The sequence below is a fragment of the Musca domestica genome, unplaced genomic scaffold (genome assembly GCF_030504385.1).
Source record: "Musca domestica strain aabys unplaced genomic scaffold, Musca_domestica.polishedcontigs.V.1.1 55, whole genome shotgun sequence".
In the NCBI taxonomy this organism is placed as follows: Eukaryota; Metazoa; Arthropoda; class Insecta; order Diptera; family Muscidae; genus Musca; species Musca domestica.
Window position 1 is genome coordinate 4,614,757 of NW_026712355.1, and position 19,479 is coordinate 4,634,235.

At 34.7% G+C, this 19,479-nt stretch overlaps 3 protein-coding genes across 3 annotated transcripts; 2 read left to right on the forward strand and 1 right to left on the reverse strand.

Moving 5' to 3' along the window:
* Positions 1 to 1,449: 1,449 nt before the first annotated feature.
* Positions 1,450 to 2,401, forward strand: LOC101893285 (lipase 3-like). Its single transcript, XM_059128561.1, has 2 exons — positions 1,450 to 1,619; positions 1,680 to 2,401. The coding sequence occupies exons 1-2, from the start codon at positions 1,491 to 1,493 to the stop codon at positions 2,388 to 2,390; spliced, it is 840 nt and encodes a 279-aa protein (XP_058984544.1). The 5' UTR covers positions 1,450 to 1,490; the 3' UTR covers positions 2,391 to 2,401.
* A 3,171-nt stretch (positions 2,402 to 5,572) lies between these two features.
* LOC101901758 (uncharacterized) lies at positions 5,573 to 10,359 on the reverse strand. The gene is made up of 2 exons (XM_059128578.1): positions 8,131 to 10,359; positions 5,573 to 5,878 (listed from the first exon to the last, which is right to left on the reverse strand). The coding sequence occupies exons 1-2, from the start codon at positions 10,027 to 10,029 to the stop codon at positions 5,636 to 5,638; spliced, it is 2,142 nt and encodes a 713-aa protein (XP_058984561.1). The 5' UTR covers positions 10,030 to 10,359; the 3' UTR covers positions 5,573 to 5,635.
* Positions 10,360 to 12,338: 1,979 nt separating this feature from the next.
* Positions 12,339 to 19,197, forward strand: LOC101901590 (serine protease grass). Its single transcript, XM_011294770.3, has 6 exons — positions 12,339 to 12,557; positions 12,782 to 12,933; positions 13,054 to 13,547; positions 18,207 to 18,406; positions 18,466 to 18,561; positions 18,618 to 19,197. The coding sequence occupies exons 1-6, from the start codon at positions 12,446 to 12,448 to the stop codon at positions 18,935 to 18,937; spliced, it is 1,374 nt and encodes a 457-aa protein (XP_011293072.1). The 5' UTR covers positions 12,339 to 12,445; the 3' UTR covers positions 18,938 to 19,197.
* The last annotated feature ends 282 nt before the right edge of the window (positions 19,198 to 19,479 follow it).

The window sequence follows — 19,479 nt, forward strand, 5'->3', positions numbered from 1 at the left end:
TTTTTAAAATTATTTTTTAAAGGCCAACATAAACGTGGATTTTTTAAAAATTATTTTTTAAAGGCCGACATAAACGTGGATTTTTTAAAAATTATTTTTAAAGGCCAACATAAACGTGGATTTTTAAAAATTATTTTTTAAAGGCCAACATAAACGTGGATTTTTTAAAAATTATTTTTTAAAGGCCAACATAAACGTGGATTTTTTAAAAATTATTTTTTAAAGGCCAACATAAACGTGGATTTTTTAAAAATTATTTTTTAAAGGCCAACATAAACGTGGATTTTTTAAAAATTATTTTTTAAAGACCAACATAAACGTGGACTTTTTAAAAATTACGTGGATTTTTTAAAAATTATTTTTTAAAGGCCAACATAAACGTGGATTTTTTAAAAATTATTTTTTAAAGGCCAACATAAACGTGGATTTTTTAAAAATTACGTGGATTTTTTAAAAATTATTTTTTAAAGGCCAACATAAACGTGGATTTTTTAAAAATTACGTGGATTTTTTAAAAATTATTTTTTAAAGGCCAACATAAACGTGGATTTTTTAAAAATTATTTTTTCAAGTCTTTAATAAACGTGGATTTTTTAAAAATTATTTTTTCAAGTCTTTAATACACGTGGATTTTTTAAAATTATTTTTTCAAGTCTTTAATAAACGTGGATTTTTTTAAAATTATTTTTTCAAGTCTTTAATAAACGTGGATTTTTTTTTAAATTATTTTTTCAAGTCTTTAATAAACGTGGATTTTTTTTAAATTATTTTTTCAAGTCTTTAATAAACGTGGATTTTTTTTAAATTATTTTTTCAAGTCTTTAATAATCGTGGATTTTTTTAAAATTATTTTTTCAAGTCTTTAATAAACGTGGATTTTTTTTTAAATTATTTTTTAAGTCTTTAATAAACGTGGATTTTTAAAAATTATTTTTTCAAGTCTTTAATAAACGTGGATTTTTAAAAATTATTTTTTCAAGTCTTTAATAAACGTGGATTTTTTTTAATTATTTTTTCAAGTCTTTAATAAACGTGGATTTTTTTAAAATTATTTTTTTGAGGGCCAACATTAACGTGGATTTTTTCAAGATTATTTTTTGACGACCAACGTAAACGTGGATTTTTTAAAATTATGTTTTAGTGGCCAACATTAACGTGGATTTTTTAGAAATTATATTTTGACGACCAACATAAACGTGGATTTTTTAAAAATTATTTTTTGAAGTCCAACCCAAATGTGGATTTTTTAAAAATTATTTTTTGAATTCTCAGCTACCCTTTTCTTTGGAAATGTTTTGATTTTTGTGCATTTCTTAATTTTTGAAAGTATTTAAATTTTAATCTTATCATGAGCAATTGGTTCGAGAGGACAGTAGTTCAACCAAGATTATTCAAAGTGGCTAATAATTGATAAAAAAATATATTTATATCAGACCAAAATAGCACCTGTTTACCAGTGCCTTCGACAGTTTTAAAGAAATTTCCGTACCATGAAGACGTGCCTCTGGATTGCATTGCTGGCAGCAATAACGGCTGTTAGTGCTCAGCCCACTGCGGATATCTTGAGATATTTGCAAAATCCTGAACCTCAGCTAACATTGAGGCCCAAAATTACCACGGTAGGAAGGAATCTGTGAAAGGCATATTTTTATGAATTTTAATTAAATTTTTAATCCTAGGCGGATCGCATTCGAGCCCATGGTTATCCAGCAGAAACCCATAAGGTGACCACCGAGGATGGCTATATTATTACCCTCTTTCGCATTCCCTATTCCCATAAGCTACAAAATCAAGATGCCCAACGCCCTGTCGTTTTGATACAACATGGTTTATTCAGTTGTTCTGATGCCTGGATGTGTGTCGGTCCAGATTCGGGAATTGGTTTCAATTTAGCCGATGCTGGTTACGATGTCTGGTTTGGCAATGCCCGTGGCAATACCTATAGTCGCAATCACACATCGAGGTCCACAAATCACCCGTACTTCTGGCGTTTTAGTTGGCATGAAATTGGCCATTATGATATCGCTGCCATGATTGATTACGCGCTGGCCACGAATGGTCAAGGACAAAAGGCCATACATTATGTGGGTCATTTCTGTCTCTATGATTATGGACCGACAAAGAACATGGAATTATATGGCCAACTCACACCACCTGATTATCCTGTAGAGCGCATTACCTCAGAAGTCCATTTATGGTATGGTGACAATGACACAATGGCTGCTGTCGAAGATGTTGAACGTTTGGCAGAAAAATTGCCCAATCGTGTCATGCATCACATGGAAGATCCCTCATGGGCTCATGGTGACTTCTCCCTGCACAAAGAAGTCAAGAAATTTATCAATGATCCGATTATTGAGATTATGAATAAATTTGAAAATAAGTTGTAAGGCGAAGGTTTTTTTTTTTGACGAACTATAAAATTTTTTTCTCAAGGTTATGATAGATGTGGATTGCTTAAAATACTTTCTGGAGATCTTGATATACTAGGTGGCCCCACTATTCTTCTTTATTATAAAAACATTTTCACTTATCCTCGACAATTTTCGGCAAGGATAAAAATACATACAGGGTTGCCCATATTCGACGGACCCATCTGGCAACGCCATAACTTTTGACAGAGATGTCACATCGCTTAATGACATACCGCGTTTGAAGCGTCAATCCAAGCAGATTTTTACCGTGAACCAATACACGCCTCGCGAACGCTCTGAAATAGTTGAAATTTACAAGAAGTCAATTGTGCAAACTCAACGTGCTTTTAAAACATTAAAAAATGTGAGAAGTGTGCCTTCTAACAACACCATTAAGCGTTTATAAGAAAAAATTTCGACTGGTAGGGCTCTTTCTAATCCGAAGAGGCCATATAAAAGTTGACCAAGGTGATCGGCCGAGAATATCGCTGCCGTAGGAGCCAGTGTTGAGAGGTCCCCAAGAACATCCCAAAAACGCCGTTCTCAGCAGTTGGGCATGGCTCGGTCCACTTTACAACGGATTATTCGCATTGATTTGCATTTGTTCCCGTACAAAAATCAATTGACGCAAAGAATGTGGCCTGCGGACAAGCCTCGTCGATTAGAATGGGTCCATGGGTCCTTCGAATATGGGCCTGTACAAAATATCAGAGAAAAAAATTAAGTAATAGCGCCCAGGATACACCTCCATATTTTAAATGTGGCCTCTTTTCAAGATCCCACCTCATTTCCAGACAGAATCCAAATCATGTGTCGTCCTTCTCGGGCAGCGCCATCTTACAGACCTTGGACAGCTTATTTTATCAACGTTGCAGTCGTACATAATTTCCTGCCACTCTATTTCTATCTGCACCACTTTCAGTAAGCATCTTCCTAACAACTTGAGCTCCCTTCAGTAGATGGCCACCCTTTTTTGTCTTCATCTCCTTGGCCGTTCCAATATGAGTATGTCATTTTGCTTCTTTTGCCACTTGGTTTTTTTAGTGGTTGACAGTAGTACTTTCGAGTCTTGATTATGTTTCTTCTCCAAGTACTTCAACTTAAGTAATGGGGTCTTATACTCTGGTATTTGGTGAGATCCTTCTCTGGCACCGCCATCTTACAGACCTTGAACGGCTTATCGTTCCAGTGTCGAAAACGTACATAATTTCTTGGCACTTCAATCTGCCTCTTTCGGGCTGCACCACTTCTGTTAAGTATTTTCATCTTCCTGACAACTTGAGCTTCTTTCAGCATCTTTTTATTCCAGCATTTTAGATGGCCCTCCTTTTTCGTCTTCATCTCGTTGGCCGTTCAAACATGAGTAGGACATTTTGCTACTTTTCCCACTTGGATTCTTCAGTGGTTGACAGTAGTACTTTCATATCTTAAGGACTTGATTCTGTTTCTCCTTCAAGTACTTCAAATTCAGTATTTGGTGAGATCCTTCTCCAGCAGTGCCATCTTACAGACCTTGTACAGGATCGCAAACGTACATAAATTCTTGCCACTTCAACCTGTTATTTTCTGGCTGCACCACTTCTACTAAGTATCTTCATCTTCCTGATAATTTGAGCTTCTTTCAGAATCTTAGACGGCCCTTCTTTTTCGTCTTCATCTCGTTGGCCGTTTAAACATGAATATGAAATTTTGCTTCTTCACTTGGATTCTTCAGAGGTTGACAGTAGTATTTTCATGTCTTTAAGACTTGATTCTGTTTCTCATCTAAGTACTTCAACTTCAGTAATTGGGTTTTCTAATCTGATATTTGATGTAATCCTTCTTTGGCAGAGCCATCATTTATCGTTGCAGCAGGCCATTCTTACTTGGGTATAATATTTTCCTTTTTTTACCACTTGGATTCTTCTGTGGTTTGCAGTAGTATTTACAAGTCTTCAGGACTTGATTCTGTATCTTCACCAAGTTCTTCAACTTCAATAATGGGGTCTTCTACTCTGGTATTTTCGCAGCGAACTCTTCACCCTCGGTTTCATCTGCTCTACGGACCTCCTCTCAAGAAGAGAAACCCTCCGAAAGCAGTTTTACTTCCCCTTCCAAAGACTTCACGCTGCAATTTGCTTAAACACATACTGCATGAGCCCTTTCCTCTTCAGCCACCAATACGGACTTGAGTCCCTTCGCTAGGTTTTGTAGAACACAACGTTTATTTTTATTCACATCATCCTTTAACTTTATGTCTCCTGCAACCAGAACTTTCATTAACATCAATCTTTCTTTAAGACCAACATTGGCATCTACAGCAACCTTCAGGCTACATTCAAGCTTTAGATTTGTTGCTCATAGTTCCACCATTTCACGTTTTGTTTTCTCTAATAACTGCGCATATATATAAGACACGACTATTTCTCTAGCTATTTACATTATTTTCAACCGTCATCCATGCATGAATCAAAGCATCTCTTGTCTCTCTCTCTCTCTCTCGTTAAAGCCCTATTCACGTGCAGCAGCGTATGATACCTTGCATTGCACATTTGGCACCGTCTGTTGTTGAGCCATCTTTAGTTTGCCTTGTGTTGTAGACAGAAGCAGCAAATTCGCAGTTTTTTAACATGGATCTTCCGATCAGCTTGTGTCCTTTCCATGGTTAAGTCTTTTCTCGAACTTCGTCAGTGGCGGCCAAATAAACGATTCGTCTTCCTGGGGATATGGGCTTATAGCCTCGCCCCTTCTACTTGAAGATCTCAGATATGAAGCCCAATCTGAAAGTGTGTACAACACCACCACAGTCTTCTCTTATCCTCTCTCTGGGAACAATTGCAGCAGTAGTTTTAGCACGGCTGATAGAATTTCCTCGACGTTAAGGCGAATTCTTCATTATTCAACATATCCGGGTCGGCTGATCCATTGTAAACCAGTATTTATATCTTTCTTAAGACAACACGTCTTTCTTTGTTGAGTGGTTGCAAGACACTTATGATAATATGATTTAACCTCACTTAGCATAAGGTGTAAAAGAGAAAAAGATACCAAATGTACACTCATGCTTATTTTTTTGGACTTTATAAACGGCGTCTTTTTTTTAAAACTTACTTTTTTGAATCCAACCATCCTTTTTTTAATTTTGGTTTTTAAATTTAATACTTTATTTAATTTTTTATATCTTCATATAATATTTAACAAATAAATAACTTAACAATTGGTTAAAATTTCATACTGCTCTTCTAACACATAAGTTTCGGTGTTATCTTTTTGATTTGATGATTTTCTCCGACTTTCATGACAGCCGTCATTCCCTGCAACGCATGACCCTCAATGTGACAGTGTAAGGTCCAAAAACCGGGATTATCACTGATAAAACGTAGAATAATATAACCCAATGGCGGAACTTGTACCGAATCCTTTTCAACAGCTGGGAAGTCATCGGGTAGACGTTTCAAGCGGCCACGACGATCCAATTCTTGAATCTGAAAGAGAATTGTAAAAAAAAAAAAATAAATAAAAATTTATAAAGGTTAATTTAAAAAAAAAAAAACTAAGATTCGAATTATTTTGTTGGTTTTTAAAAACTATATTTCAAAGGCGACTATAAACCTGGATATTTTTAAATAAATTCTGAAAGCGGATTTTTTTTATATATTATTTTGAAGACAACTATTAACCTGCATTTATTGGAAGCGTTGTTTTGAAAGACAACTATATACGAGGATTTCCTTTTTATTCCCTCCACCATAGTATGGAGCGTATATTAAGTTTGTCATTACGTTTGTAACACCTCGAAATATACATTTCAGACCCCCACAAGGTACATATATTCTTGACCAGCATAAAATTCTATGTCGATTCAGCGAAGTCCGTCCGTCTATTCGTCTGTCCGTCTGTGGAAATCACTCTAGCTTCCGAACTAGATGAAGCGTCTGCATGACTTTTGGTATTGAATATGGGTCATGTAGGTCTAGCCCCCATACAATGGTATTTTGGTGATTTTAGAGACATTATTCACCGGAAATGTTTCAAATTTGGTATTTTCATGGATACTACAGCCTACGACAGAAAATTGTCTTTGCAGGTCCACGTCTTCGTATATAGCGGTAGATCCCGATATCCGGCATTTTGATGATTTTAGCGACATTATTCACCGGAATTGGTATTCGAGGTTCGTAATGAATACTCAGCATATGACAGAAAATTTGCTGTGCAGGTCCACGTCTTCGTATAACCCCAATATGATTTTAGCTACATTATTCACCGATTATGGCTCATGAGAAGAATTGCCTGTGCAGGTCCACGTCGTCGTATAGACCCTTATATAACGGCTACATGCGATATTTTTAGATTTTAACGGAATTTTTAATTGATTTAATTGATAAATTATAAACTGCCAAATTCGTTCCAAATGGTAGAGGGTATTCAAATTTCGGCCCGGCAGAACTTACAGCTTTTTTATTTGCTTTTTTTGAAGAGCTACTGAATATGGATTTTTAAAACTAATTTTTTAAACACCCTTTAGCGGCGTGGATTTTTTTAAATATATTTTTTAAAGCCTTTTATCAACTTTTGTATTTTAAAGATTATTTTTAAAGCCCCTTAAAATACGAAGATTTTTTAAAAATAATTTTTAGGGCCCCTTAAGATACGCCTCTATAGAAACGAGTTTTTTTTTTAAATATTTTTCTAAGGCTCCTTAAGATGCATGGATTTTTGAAAAAATAAGTTTTTAAGGCCTCTATAGAAACGTGGATTTTTTAAAAATAATTTTTAAGACTTCTATAGATACGTGGATTTAAAAAAAAAAATATTTTTTTAAATTCCTTTCACAACGTGGATTTTTTAAAAATAATTTTTAAGGCCCCTTAAGATACGTGGATTTTTTAAAAATAATTTTTAAGGCCCCTTAAGATACGTGGATTTTTTAAAAATAATTTTTAAGGCATCTATAGATACGTGGATTTAAAAAAAAAATTAAGACCTCTATATATACGTGGATTTCTTAAAAATAATTTTTTAAGACCTCTACAGATACGTAGATTTTTTAAAAATATTTTTCTAAAGCTCCTTAAGATACGTGGATTTTTTTAAAGTAATTTTTAAGGCCCCTAAATATACCTGGATTTTTAAAAATAATTTTTTAAGACCTCTACAGATACGTAGATTTTTTAAAAATATTTTTCTAAAGCTCCTTAAGATACGTGGATTTTTTTAAAGTAATTTTTTAAGGCCCCTAAATATACCTGGATTTTTAAAAATAATTTTTTAAGACCTCTACAGATACGTAGATTTTTTAAAAATATTTTTCTAAAGCTCCTTAAGATACGTGGATTTTTTAAAAACAATTTTTAAGGCCCCTAAAGATACGTGGATTTTTTAAAAACAATTTTTTAAGGCCCCTAAAGATACGTGGATTTTTTAAAAATAATTTTTTAAGGCCCCTAAAGATACGTGGATTTTTTAAAAATAATTTTTTAAGGCCCCTAAAGATACGTGGATTTTTTAAAAATAATTTTTTAAGGCCCCTAAAGATACGTGGATTTTTTAAAAATAATTTTTTAAGGCCCCTAAAGATACGTGGATTTTTTAAAAATAATTTTTTAAGGCCCCTAAAGATACGTGGATTTTTTAAAAATAATTTTTTAAGGCCCCTAAAGATACGTGGATTTTTTAAAAATAATTTTTTGAAAATATTTAAAAGAAAACGGTTAGTAATTTCTTTTATACTCACATTTCTCAAATCGTTAATGTTCCCCACAATATCCTGCCCAACCAGACGGAACGTATAGCCATGCGAATGGAAGGGATGTGTTGTATTCATATAATTGGCCACGACCAATTCAATCGGCTTGTACGCCGGCACTCGGATAACATTCGTACACTCACAGTTCGTGCGACGACAATTGATGCCGGCCAAATAGAAAGCAGTGCGATTACAAAAATAATTATCATCATTGAATAGATGGCGTCCCTGTAGCAACGACACCGTGGGATAGGCAAAGGTGATGTCATCCACCTGCAGAAAGGCTTCGTTGTCCAGACGCAAGGCCCCAAAACTTGAGTAATACGTTAAAAATTTCGTATACGGTGGCCAGGAGAGTGGTGTCAGCGATGACAGGCCCAATGTGGGTACATCCGCACGTTCACGTTTCCTATCCGGAGTTATCAACTCAGCCATAACATTCACACCAATAATGGAGTTCGCGGGTAAGGCTTTCAGTTCATTCGCCTGATTCAGATCATCGGATATTTGCCTCTCTGGCAGCCGGCTGCGAGATGAGCCCCGGTAATGCAATACAGCTCCCTGATATAAATTCAAATTCTCACAGTCATTGTAACCCTTGACCCTTATCCAATAATTGCCGGGATATTGATTGGCCTGCAAAATGAAATCAAATCTCTCCGCTGAGGTCATAAAGAATTTATCTGCATACACCGGCTGCAGATCATTGCCATCGGTGGAAACCATGAGCAGGCGATGATTTTCAATGGAGAATTCCAGGGGACAATTGAAGACACCATTGCTAATGACACGCATGCGATAACGCATACCCGGTGAGACATTGAGACGTTCGTAACGATGACGGGAATCATTGTCGGCCCATGAGTTCAAATGGTTCCTACCCTTGCCATTGATAACAATATTGCGAGGTCGAGTCAAATCGCCATTGTACACCACATCCTGAATAACCAGCGTATGTTCAATCAAATCATAATCATAGAGATTGGCATGGCGATTATTCTCCTTGGTCTGACGTATGACCAGCGATCCTGCCACTCCATGGGCTCTTTGTGACCCATAGTGGCTGTGATACCAATTACTGCCACTGCGATCCACAGGGAAGGTATAACGTTGCACCTCTCCCGGAGAAATAGGGTATTGGGTAATATAGGGCGCCCCATCCATATCCGGTGTCTGGGCCATATGCAATCCGTGCCAATGCATGGTGGTCTCCTCGGTCAAATAGTTGATAACATCTGCCACAATGGTGTCACCTTCACACACCTCCAAGGGTGGCGCCGGCCATTGACGATTAACGGCCATTATTTCATTGGGCACCCCATCACCATAGACACATTTTTCCGCCTCACAGGTGGCCGGTTCATAAATGCAACGTTGGCATTCCGGTCCCAGAGTCTGGTAGTTGTGGACAATGAGGCGATAGTAGCAAGTCATGGACTTGCCTTGTTGACACACCCGACGACAGGGATGACGATCGAAGCCACCAAAACTGCTTTCATCTTCCACAACGGGAACATCATTGTAATTGGCTACCAAGGGTTTGGATGGTTTGCCTGATCCTCCTCCTGCTCCTGCTCCTGCGGAGCCTCCAAAAACATTATTGAAACCCCAATACAGTTTGGTCATATTGGAGAGGGTCAGGTCCATTGGAAGGCCAGCCAAGGAGGATTTCTTCTTCAAGTTCACATCAATTAAAGGTTCCTGTGTTTTCTGCTCCGGCTCCAGTCCCAGTACAGTGGGTGGTTTTACCGGCTCCTCTGGAATCTCAGCTTCCTCACTAGAAGATATTTTATCCTTTTCCACTGTGGCTGTTATAGCCATTACCAGGCATGGCATCACCAATATCAAAATTAACACCCCAAAACATTTCCATTTCCAAAATTTCATATTCACTTCTTCTTTTCAATTTCTCTCACTTTTACTTTTAATTTCAATTGAATTTTTTTAATTTTTTTTTTTTTTTTAATTCCAAAAAATTTTTGTTTTCAATTTCTTTGTTCCAACCGTTGACTTGCAGCTGAAGTCTGCAACTGACCACGGCTTTTATTCACAACTACCAAAGAAAGTTTACCGGCCCACCTGTCTGCTGTCCAGAGTCAACGGTGGTCACCATAACTCATTGGTATGCCAATGGGATGGCAACGAATCACAACGTTCCATTATTTGTGATCAGCATTTATAATTGGCTTCTTCTTCATCATCAGTACTTGATTGATCCATGTCTATAGGTTGATTCTTTTTTAACAGTTTTTGCGTTACTTTCTGGGGGGAGGGGTGGAGGGAGCTGGCGTCAGTCAATTAAACAGCCATTGGCATTTTTGATAAGTTTGTGGACAAAATTTGTTATTAAATTAAAGGAAAATACTCAATTAGATTTGCTTGTTTATTGAGAGGTTAGTGAAATCAATAATTCAAAGCATACTTTTAGGCGTTCATTAATGAAATGGTTTATTTTTAGAGAAGTTTTATATTTATTTAAAATTAATGAGTTTTGTGATAAATAAAGTGAGGAATAATTTAATAAAATTAATAAAAAGAATAAATAGAATAAGGAGTAATTAAATTCAAGCAATTATTGGCCAAAGAAATTTCCTTTAGAAGCAGAAACTCTTTGGAAGGTCGTACATGCTTAGAAGACCTCTTGATCTTTATTCTAAATATAGAAGATATTTTGAGATGTTTTTTTATAAATATTTTTTCTAGAAATCATAGGCCCTTTGGAACGTCTTCTCCGGAAAAAGTATTATTAGATAAATCATCTTAACATAGAAATTAAGAAGTCCAATTTTCATAGAACACCTTTTAAGGACTCTCTATTTAAGAGCTCTTCAATATAAAGAAGAAAATATTCGGGAAACTATTTACACTGTGCGAAAAATACAGAATAGGACCAGCAGATTATGAAAGTAGAACTAACAAGTAAAAAAGTAGTTAAGTTCCGAGTCGGACCGGGCCGAACTTTTAATACTCTCCTCCATTTGGAAGCAAAAATGCTAAAATTGTCGAAAATAAAAAAAAATTATAAATTTTTTATATAGTATATATTAAGTATATAAATTTCTTTTGTTAGGAAACTCACAATGAAATTTGATCTAGAATATTTCTTCCTTTGACATTTTCCACAAAAACTGAGGTATTAAGGGAGATTTTGACTTAGAATGGAAAAGTGTTAGACAAGAAGTAAACATAAAGACATAATTTTTTCTGGTAATATATAAATTTCGAACATCATTTTCTTAAAAACAATTATACCCAGATATATTGTTTATTCTGAGACTTATAGTGAAATTTTGTGTAGAATATGTCTTTCTTTAAAACTTTCCCCAAATAGAAAAGAATTAAAGGAGATTTTGACTAAAAATGGAAATTTGTTAAATTAGAGGTAAACAATAGCGGCATCATTTTTATTTTAAAAGATTTAATAGATGGCAATCCTTGAAGTAAAAAATTGTCTATAAAGGCTCTCATTTTTGTATGTCCCCATATAACAGCCTCACGCACTTGATGGTTTGTTGATAAGTTTAACTGCATTATGCAAAAGGGTATTTAAAGTTCGTCCCGATCGAACATAATGTTTTTTTACTTGTTTATGCTATTTTTTATACATATGGATTTAAAGAAGTGGGCGTGGCCAAATAGATACTTAGGGTTGAAGGGAGCGGCAATTATTATTATTATTATTATTATTATTATTATTATTATTATTATTATTATTATTATTATTATTATTATTATTATTATTATTATTATTATTATTATTATTATTATTATTATTATTATTATTATTATTATTATTAGTATTATTATTATTAGTAGTAGTAATATTATTATTATTATTATTATTATTATTATTATTATTATTATTATTATTATTATTATTATTATTATTATTATTATTATTATTATTATTATTATTATTATTATTGTTGTTGTTATTATTATTATTATTATTATTATTATTATTATTATTATTATTATTATGATTATTATTATTATTATTATTATTATTATTATTTTTTTTTGCACAGTGTTTTTGTAAATCCCCCACATAACCATACACTCTTAACCTTGTTCTCTTAAAATCAACCTCTTCTATTTAATTTAAATCTTTACCTCAAGATCTCTTAAATCTAAGAATACAAAAATAGAGATTCACATCAATTTTGTGGTCCGTCTTATCAGTTGTTGGTCAAACTCTTGTCGATTCGCATGTGTGGACAAGAAATAAAATATTTGCACATAAAATAGTGAAATTTATTTTGGAAAAAAATAATAATAAACAATTAAGAAAATAAACATTAAAATGGAATTCCAGGAATTCCTCCAGACCTGGCTTATGGCCTTAGTAGTCCATAGTATTTGTATTACCCCGATATTTGGACAAACAAATGGTGTTGCCCCCAATGCCTATACAAGTAGGTTGAAGTGAAGAAGAATTTTGAACAAATATATGGTCCCACAGAAGAACAAGAGGACAATATCAAATTTAATTACAGATTTTTAAATTGAATTTTAAAAAGTTATTTTATTTATTTATTTTTATTTTCATTCAAATATGGGATATTTCAAAAAAAAAAATGGATTTATTTAAATTTGAGAAAAAATGAGAAAATTTCTTAATTTTTCTTTTACATTTCAGGCTGTTTTACCCCCGACTACACCCAAGGCTATTGTGTTCCAATGGCCAAGTGTCGTCGCATTGAATGGCTTGTCCAGAATTGGTCACCACCCTATCCTGAGCACATTACACGCTACATACGTCAAAGTCATTGTGGCACTCGGGCGAATGTGGTTAGTATTCAATAAATAAAAAAAAAATAAATTAACAAACAATAAACAATGATGAATGTCAAGTTTGAAAATAAAAACACACTTTCTAATATTCTCCATTCTATTTTCTATTCTAAACAGCATTACGCCTGCTGTGCTTTCTATGATGTCAACGATAGCAATTTGCAGCAGCATCATTTGCACTTACATCAGCATCATCACGTCCCTCCACCTCGGCCTCTACAGTTTCCCGGACAATTGGCCAGGCCATCACCTTCGCCGTCCATGGTTCATAATCCCCATTATCCCTATCACAGTGGCTCTCAGGTGTTGACAAATGGCGAGGCGGCAGTTGCCCCGAACTCACCACCAGCACGATTCCATCATCGTCCCGCGGTGAATTATCTCCAAGCTCCGCCGGGTGAACGTATTCTACGTTCAATGCCTTGCGGACATTTGAATGGTGATCGCATAGCAAATGGAGAAATTGTCAGACTTTCAGAATATCCTTGGATGGTGTTGTTGGAATCGAGAGGATGGAAAAAATCTAGGCAGCGTTTTCGCTGTGCCGGGACATTGATCACAAATCAATATGTCCTTACCGCAGGACATTGTGTGGAGCCAAGTAATGAGGTGTAAGTATGGGAAACCAACCAAAAACTTATTGTGAAACTTTCAAAAAAAATCTAAGGACCAGCCAATGTTCAGTTTTCTGGTTTTATAAAAATCATAAAAAATATAAAATTGCCAAATCTCCAATAACTTAAAGAATTATATTAAAAATATCCATATTTCCAAGGGCTTGGAAGAACGTTCAATAGGGCTTAAATAATATTCTTAGAAATCCCCTTCCACATGTCTTTTAGGGCATGGAAAATTCTTTAAAATCCACATGTAGACCTCTTTTACACCTTGAAAATATATTCCGAAAAAATCCTGAATGCAGGTGGCTCTGAGTCTTTCACGGTAGATATCTAGAAATCTTTTAGTCTTCCAAAAATAGTCATGAAAATCCACGTTAAGAGGACAAAATATTGTATTTATCAAAAAATTAAAAAATCCATGCCTAGGGGTCTGTCAGGGCTTTAAAAATTATTTTTCAAAATCCTCGTATCCACGTATCAAGGCATCCAATTCTTTAGGCCTTGAAAATACTTTCCTACAAAATTCTGGATGCAGATGGCTCTATAAGACTATTCACAGTAGGTATCTAAAAGTCTTCTAGGCTTCAAAAAATAGTCTTGAAAATCCACGTTTAGAGGCATCCTTGGGCTTGGACAAAACATTTTAATTATTAAACAAGTAAGCAAAGGATATAGTCGGGCGTGGCCGACCATGTGATACCCTACAACACTACAATATGTTAGAAACCCCCTTATGTCCATTCCATCCATTTTGGAAGATTTCGCTTTTAAAATTATGTCACGGAGCACTGCCCAGATATTACTCTTAGTATTTTGACCAGGGATAATTGCCCAATATTTACGCACTCCGTTGAGCTGTTAGTTGTTGTGGTCCATTTTACAGCTAAATATAATACAATGGTCATCGAAAATGCTAGAATCCTTCCCTGTCCTTAACTCCCTTCTCAGGCGTGTCGATTGGCTTCAATTGTGTGATCAGGAGTTTTTGCTGTTTTTTGGTTAATTTTAGCCCCTTAATATTTTGCGATCACCTCCAAAAGCAAGAACCCGCTCTGCATCTACAAATTTAGACTCATCTATACGATTGGCTTGTCTATGATATTTGGCTATATTCGTCAACGAAGTCAGCATAAAAAAGCCAGTAGTTCGCCTATTGTGTATTTCGGATATCGCCTGTAAGTAATGTTGCTATTTTTGTCACACAAAAGTAGTGGTCCATTCTACCCGCTGTCTTAAACTCTAACTTCATGAAAGATTTCGCGTCCTTTGGTTTCTATTTGTGACCTTTATAACGGCTGCAAAATCAGGAACAGTTTGAGTTGGTGGTCCATTTCAACCCTAAATATATTGCGGACATCTTTGAAAACAATAGGCTTAGACCTTCTGAGCCTAACCCTACCTTTGTAAAAAAATTCGTGAGGATCGGACGATAATTGCAATCTGTATATAAATAATAACCTCGACCTGTGTTGTAAAGTGCAAAAATCCCCTTAACATCCCCTTCCTTTGTATATATACATTTTATATATTTCGCCATATATATCCGATATTTTTACTATCGGCATCTACGTAACGGTCAGAATTGACCGGTTCGTCTATTTGTGATTTCGCCGGGATTAAAAATATTCGCGGTTTAATGGAAAATGACCATCAAAATTGGAAGGCTTCTGCAAAGCACATGCTAACTTTCGCTTCGATTGGTCTATAACTGTGACCTGTAGAGCAACTGCAAAATCAGGAAATTTTTCAGTTTTTGGTCCATTTCAACCCCTAAATATTATGCGATCATCTCCAAAAGAAATAGGGTTCTATTCTGACCTTAACCCCACCTACATTTTAAATTTCGTGAAGATCGGGCCATAATTGCGACCTGTAGAGTGATTACAAATTAACATGGACAGACGGACGGACATACATAGCTAGATCGACTCAGCTCGGCGAGATAGGAAGATCCATATATACTTTCCTATGTGGGAAACCAATATTTCGAGGTGTTACATAATTTTTGGCCCAATCAAACTTATAATACCCCCAACACATAGTGTTGTAGGGTATAAAAATGAAAAAAAAATCCATGCTTGGAAAATATTCTTCAAAATCCACGTATCAAGGCCACCTATCTTAAAAAATGGTTTTAAAATGAGGCTTGAAAAATATTCTAAAGAAATTCATGATTAGAGGCTTTCTAGGACTTCAAAAAATATTCATTGGAAACCACATTTCAAGAAACCACATATCAAAATATTCTTAGGTTTTCTAGGTGTCGAAGAAATTCTCTTAAAAAATCCAAGTATAAATGTCTTACAGTCCTTGAAAAATATGCCCAAAGATCCTCGTGTAGAACTCTTCGAGGCATTGAAAAGATATTCTTAAAATCCCACAAAATGTATAAAATCGAATCCTCTCAGAGACGGAAAATATTCTCAATGAAATTCACATGTAGAGGTCGCTTATGGATTTTTAAAAATATTATGACACTATGCGACAAATTTAAATATTTTCAATAATTACGGCAGAAATCCTGCAGATTATGAAAGAAGAGTTAAAAATTGAAGAAACGTGTATTGCCATTTTGGAAATTTATATCGCAAAAAAAGCTAAATAGAGGGCGCCAGATCCCACCTCTTCTACATTTTTCAAAATTCTCGGACCGAAATTCCCTGGATTCCGTTGATTTTAGGTATATAATGACGTTACTGATTACAATGAGATGAAAAACCTGCAACCAACTTCAGACTGATGTCATTTCTAAGCCAGTCGTCCGACAGCTGTTAAAATAATTCCAGTGACAGCTCATTATATTGTTTAGAAGCGGACAAAAGCAATTTGGTGAGAATTTTCCAGAAAAAAAGTTATCCGGAATTCAAGCGTGATAGTGTGATTTTCTTTGGCTGGAAAACCGCAAGGGGCTATCATTAGAGCACTCCATCATTTAAATGTGAATAAATCTTCGCCGGGAATGAGTCAAAATACCGCAACATTCAAGCAGCGTGTGACGTGTGGCCTTTTGAAGGCCATAATTCGTTCCAAAGGTGATCAATCTAAACTTATTCTAAAATGTTATGCTATTTCCGACATTTTTTGCTTCCATTCAATAAAATTTAAAAAAAAATTGAAAATTATTGCTTTTGACTTTGTTGCAGTTTTTCATCTCACCCTGTAGAGGGTGCCAGAATCCACCTCTTCAACAATTTTTAAAATTCTTGGACTAAGATTCCTTGGGTTCCGTTAATTGTAGGTATATAATGTGGCTATGTTACTGATTACAATACGAGGTTTATTATGGTCGAACATTTTAACCCTCAATCGAGTCAAAAAATGGGTCTTTTTGGTACTTTTTTCAAAATATGCATAAAAACACCCTAAAAACGGGACCGTAACATGACAAAATATTCTTCAAAATTATTGGTCATAAAATTCTACTATAGATTCTAGAAGATATTAAAAGTGTAAATCTTACTTAAACGCCATGAATTCATAAAAATTAAAAACACATTTTAGGATTAAAGCCTTAGTTTTTGTGATATTATGCAAAATTCTCTAACAAAGCATTATTTTAGGGGATGATGTTAAAGACAAAAATATTCCTCATAAAATTTCACTCCAAGTCTCCAAAGAAATGAAATCTCTATTTTCATTGTACATCAGGAAAATATTTGTATCAACGTTTGCGAAAAGCAAACGAAAAACGAACATATTTTCTAATTTGTTTGATCAATTTATTGCCATTTTCAACTTGACCCCTGAAAGTAAAATAAATTTTCGTTTTTGGCAAAAGGTGTTAAAAGAAGAAATATTCTATACAAAATTTCACTATAAATCTCAGAATAAACCATATATCTAGGTATAATAGGTTTTAAGATAATCACATTCGAAAAGTATATTCTACAATTGAAAATTATGTATTTGCCTTTTTTCACTGCTAATTTAACATGTTTTCAATCCAAGCCAAAATCTCCCTTAATACTTCACTTTTTGTGGAAAGTGCCAAAGGAGGAATTATTCCAGGTCAAATTTCATTGTGAGTCACCGAACAAAAGAATTGTGTATACCTATTGTAGATCCCCAGAATACATCTAAAGTCGAAATCATACCTACCAGTAATTCATAACTTTAAAAAAACCTTTAGAATGAAAGTAGCACTCCGAGTTTACGCGAGATAGTTCCACAAAACATCATTTTAGAAGGATGATGTCAAAGACAAAAATATTGTTCATCAAATTTCACTATAAGTCACCGAAGAAAAAAAAAAAAATCTCTATTTCCATTATATATTAAAAAAATATTTGAATCAATATTGCCAAAAACCGCAATAATATTTCCTAATTTCTTGATCAAATTTTTGTTGGACTTTTTTCGATTCGAAGCCTGAAAGAAACATAAAATTTCATTTAAGGTCAAAGGTGTCAAAGGAGGAATTATTCTACACAAAATTTCACTGCAAATCTCAGAATAATTCATATATCTGGGAGAACATTAAATTCAAAATTTATGTGAAAATTATGTGTTCGATTTTTTTACATTTATTTAATATTATTTGAAAGACTCATTAAAATTCAGGTTTTTTTAATATTTTTATATATGTTCTTCTTCTTCTTCATATGAGCAAAAATCCTGGATTTTTGAAAGCTTTATCAAGTCTCATTCCAGCTTCTCCATACGCCTGGGTGACCATAACCTCAAAACCGAACAGGATTGTGAAAATTACAAATCTAGCCGCAAATGGAATTGTGCACCGCCCTATGAGGATGTTGGTATTGAAAGCGTTTTTCTACATCCCAATTATAAACTGCATCCCATACAACATGATATAGCCCTGATACGCCTGCAGAGGCCGGTGACATTTAATAGTGAGGATAGAAGTATTACTTCCAAAACTTAAATACAAATTTCATTTATTTGTTTACAGCCCACATCAAACCGATTTGTTTGCCCTTGGACTCTGCGGTGCAACCACACATAACCTCCCAACAAATTGTGGCCGGTTGGGGGGTGACAGAGAAAGGTATATCTCAATGTCTCTAAATTCTCCCTGATTCTCACTTTGTTTGCTCTTTACAGGTTACGCCTCGGATGTATTGCTCAGGGCCCCCATAGCTCTACAAAATATTGCGGTTTGTCAAAATTTCTATCCCCACAATGCAATTGCCCCGGAACAATTTTTGTGTGCCGGTGGCGGAGCCGATAAACGTGGTACATGTCGGGCCGATTCGGGAGGACCTATGTTCGCGGCCGTTCCCTACGAACATCAGCAACTGCGTTACGTTCAATTTGGCATAACATCCGGTGGTGGTTACGGCTGTGGTGGCAAACATAACTCACCCGGCATTTATACGAATATACGAACTTATGTAACCTGGATAATTAGTAATATTTTTTGAACAACAACAACAGCAGCAACAACAACAATGCTATTCTACATAAATCAAATGAAAGGAAATGTGATTAAGTTGTTGTGAAAATTCATGAAAAAAGTAGTAGTGTTTGAAATAAGTTGTTATAATTGAATTACGTCGACAGACATGTGATTATGTTTTTTTTTTTTTTGTTTGTCGGGAGACGGGTGGGAGATGACGCTTTGATAATTTTCACAATTAGAAGTTTGGTTTAATTAAATAAATAAATATAATTATATAAAAATACATATATGTATATAAAAAAAATACAAAAAACACCTACATCCAGTTGTGTCTATTTATGTCAGATTTTTCACACTCGATAGTTTTGCGAACTTGCAAATGGTGTCAGGTTGTTTTTTTTTTTTTCGATGTGGCCCCCACTCCTTTCTTTCTATTCATGTTTGTCAGACATCGTGAACAAGCATTTGTTCCGATATTTAATTTAATTGCATTTGGTCACGTGGGATTAATTGGGGGCAAGACAACAACAAAAAATTCACAACAATTGATTTGATATTTTATAA

Excerpts from the sequence above, each read along its gene's own strand:
- LOC101901758 (XM_059128578.1), bottom strand. The coding sequence starts at position 10,029 with ATGAAATTTTGGAAATGGAAATGTTTTGGGGTGTTAATTTTGATATTG. Across the intron at positions 5,879-8,130 it reads ACATTAACGATTTGAGAAAT|ATTCAAGAATTGGATCGTCG; the intron begins GTGAGTATAAAA and ends ATTCTCTTTCAG.
- LOC101893285 (XM_059128561.1), top strand. The coding sequence starts at position 1,491 with ATGAAGACGTGCCTCTGGATTGCATTGCTGGCAGCAATAACGGCTGTT. Across the intron at positions 1,620-1,679 it reads TGAGGCCCAAAATTACCACG|GCGGATCGCATTCGAGCCCA; the intron begins GTAGGAAGGAAT and ends TTTTAATCCTAG.
- LOC101901590 (XM_011294770.3), top strand. The coding sequence starts at position 12,446 with ATGGAATTCCAGGAATTCCTCCAGACCTGGCTTATGGCCTTAGTAGTC. Across the intron at positions 18,407-18,465 it reads GAGGCCGGTGACATTTAATA|CCCACATCAAACCGATTTGT; the intron begins GTGAGGATAGAA and ends ATTTGTTTACAG. Across the intron at positions 18,562-18,617 it reads TTGGGGGGTGACAGAGAAAG|GTTACGCCTCGGATGTATTG; the intron begins GTATATCTCAAT and ends TGCTCTTTACAG.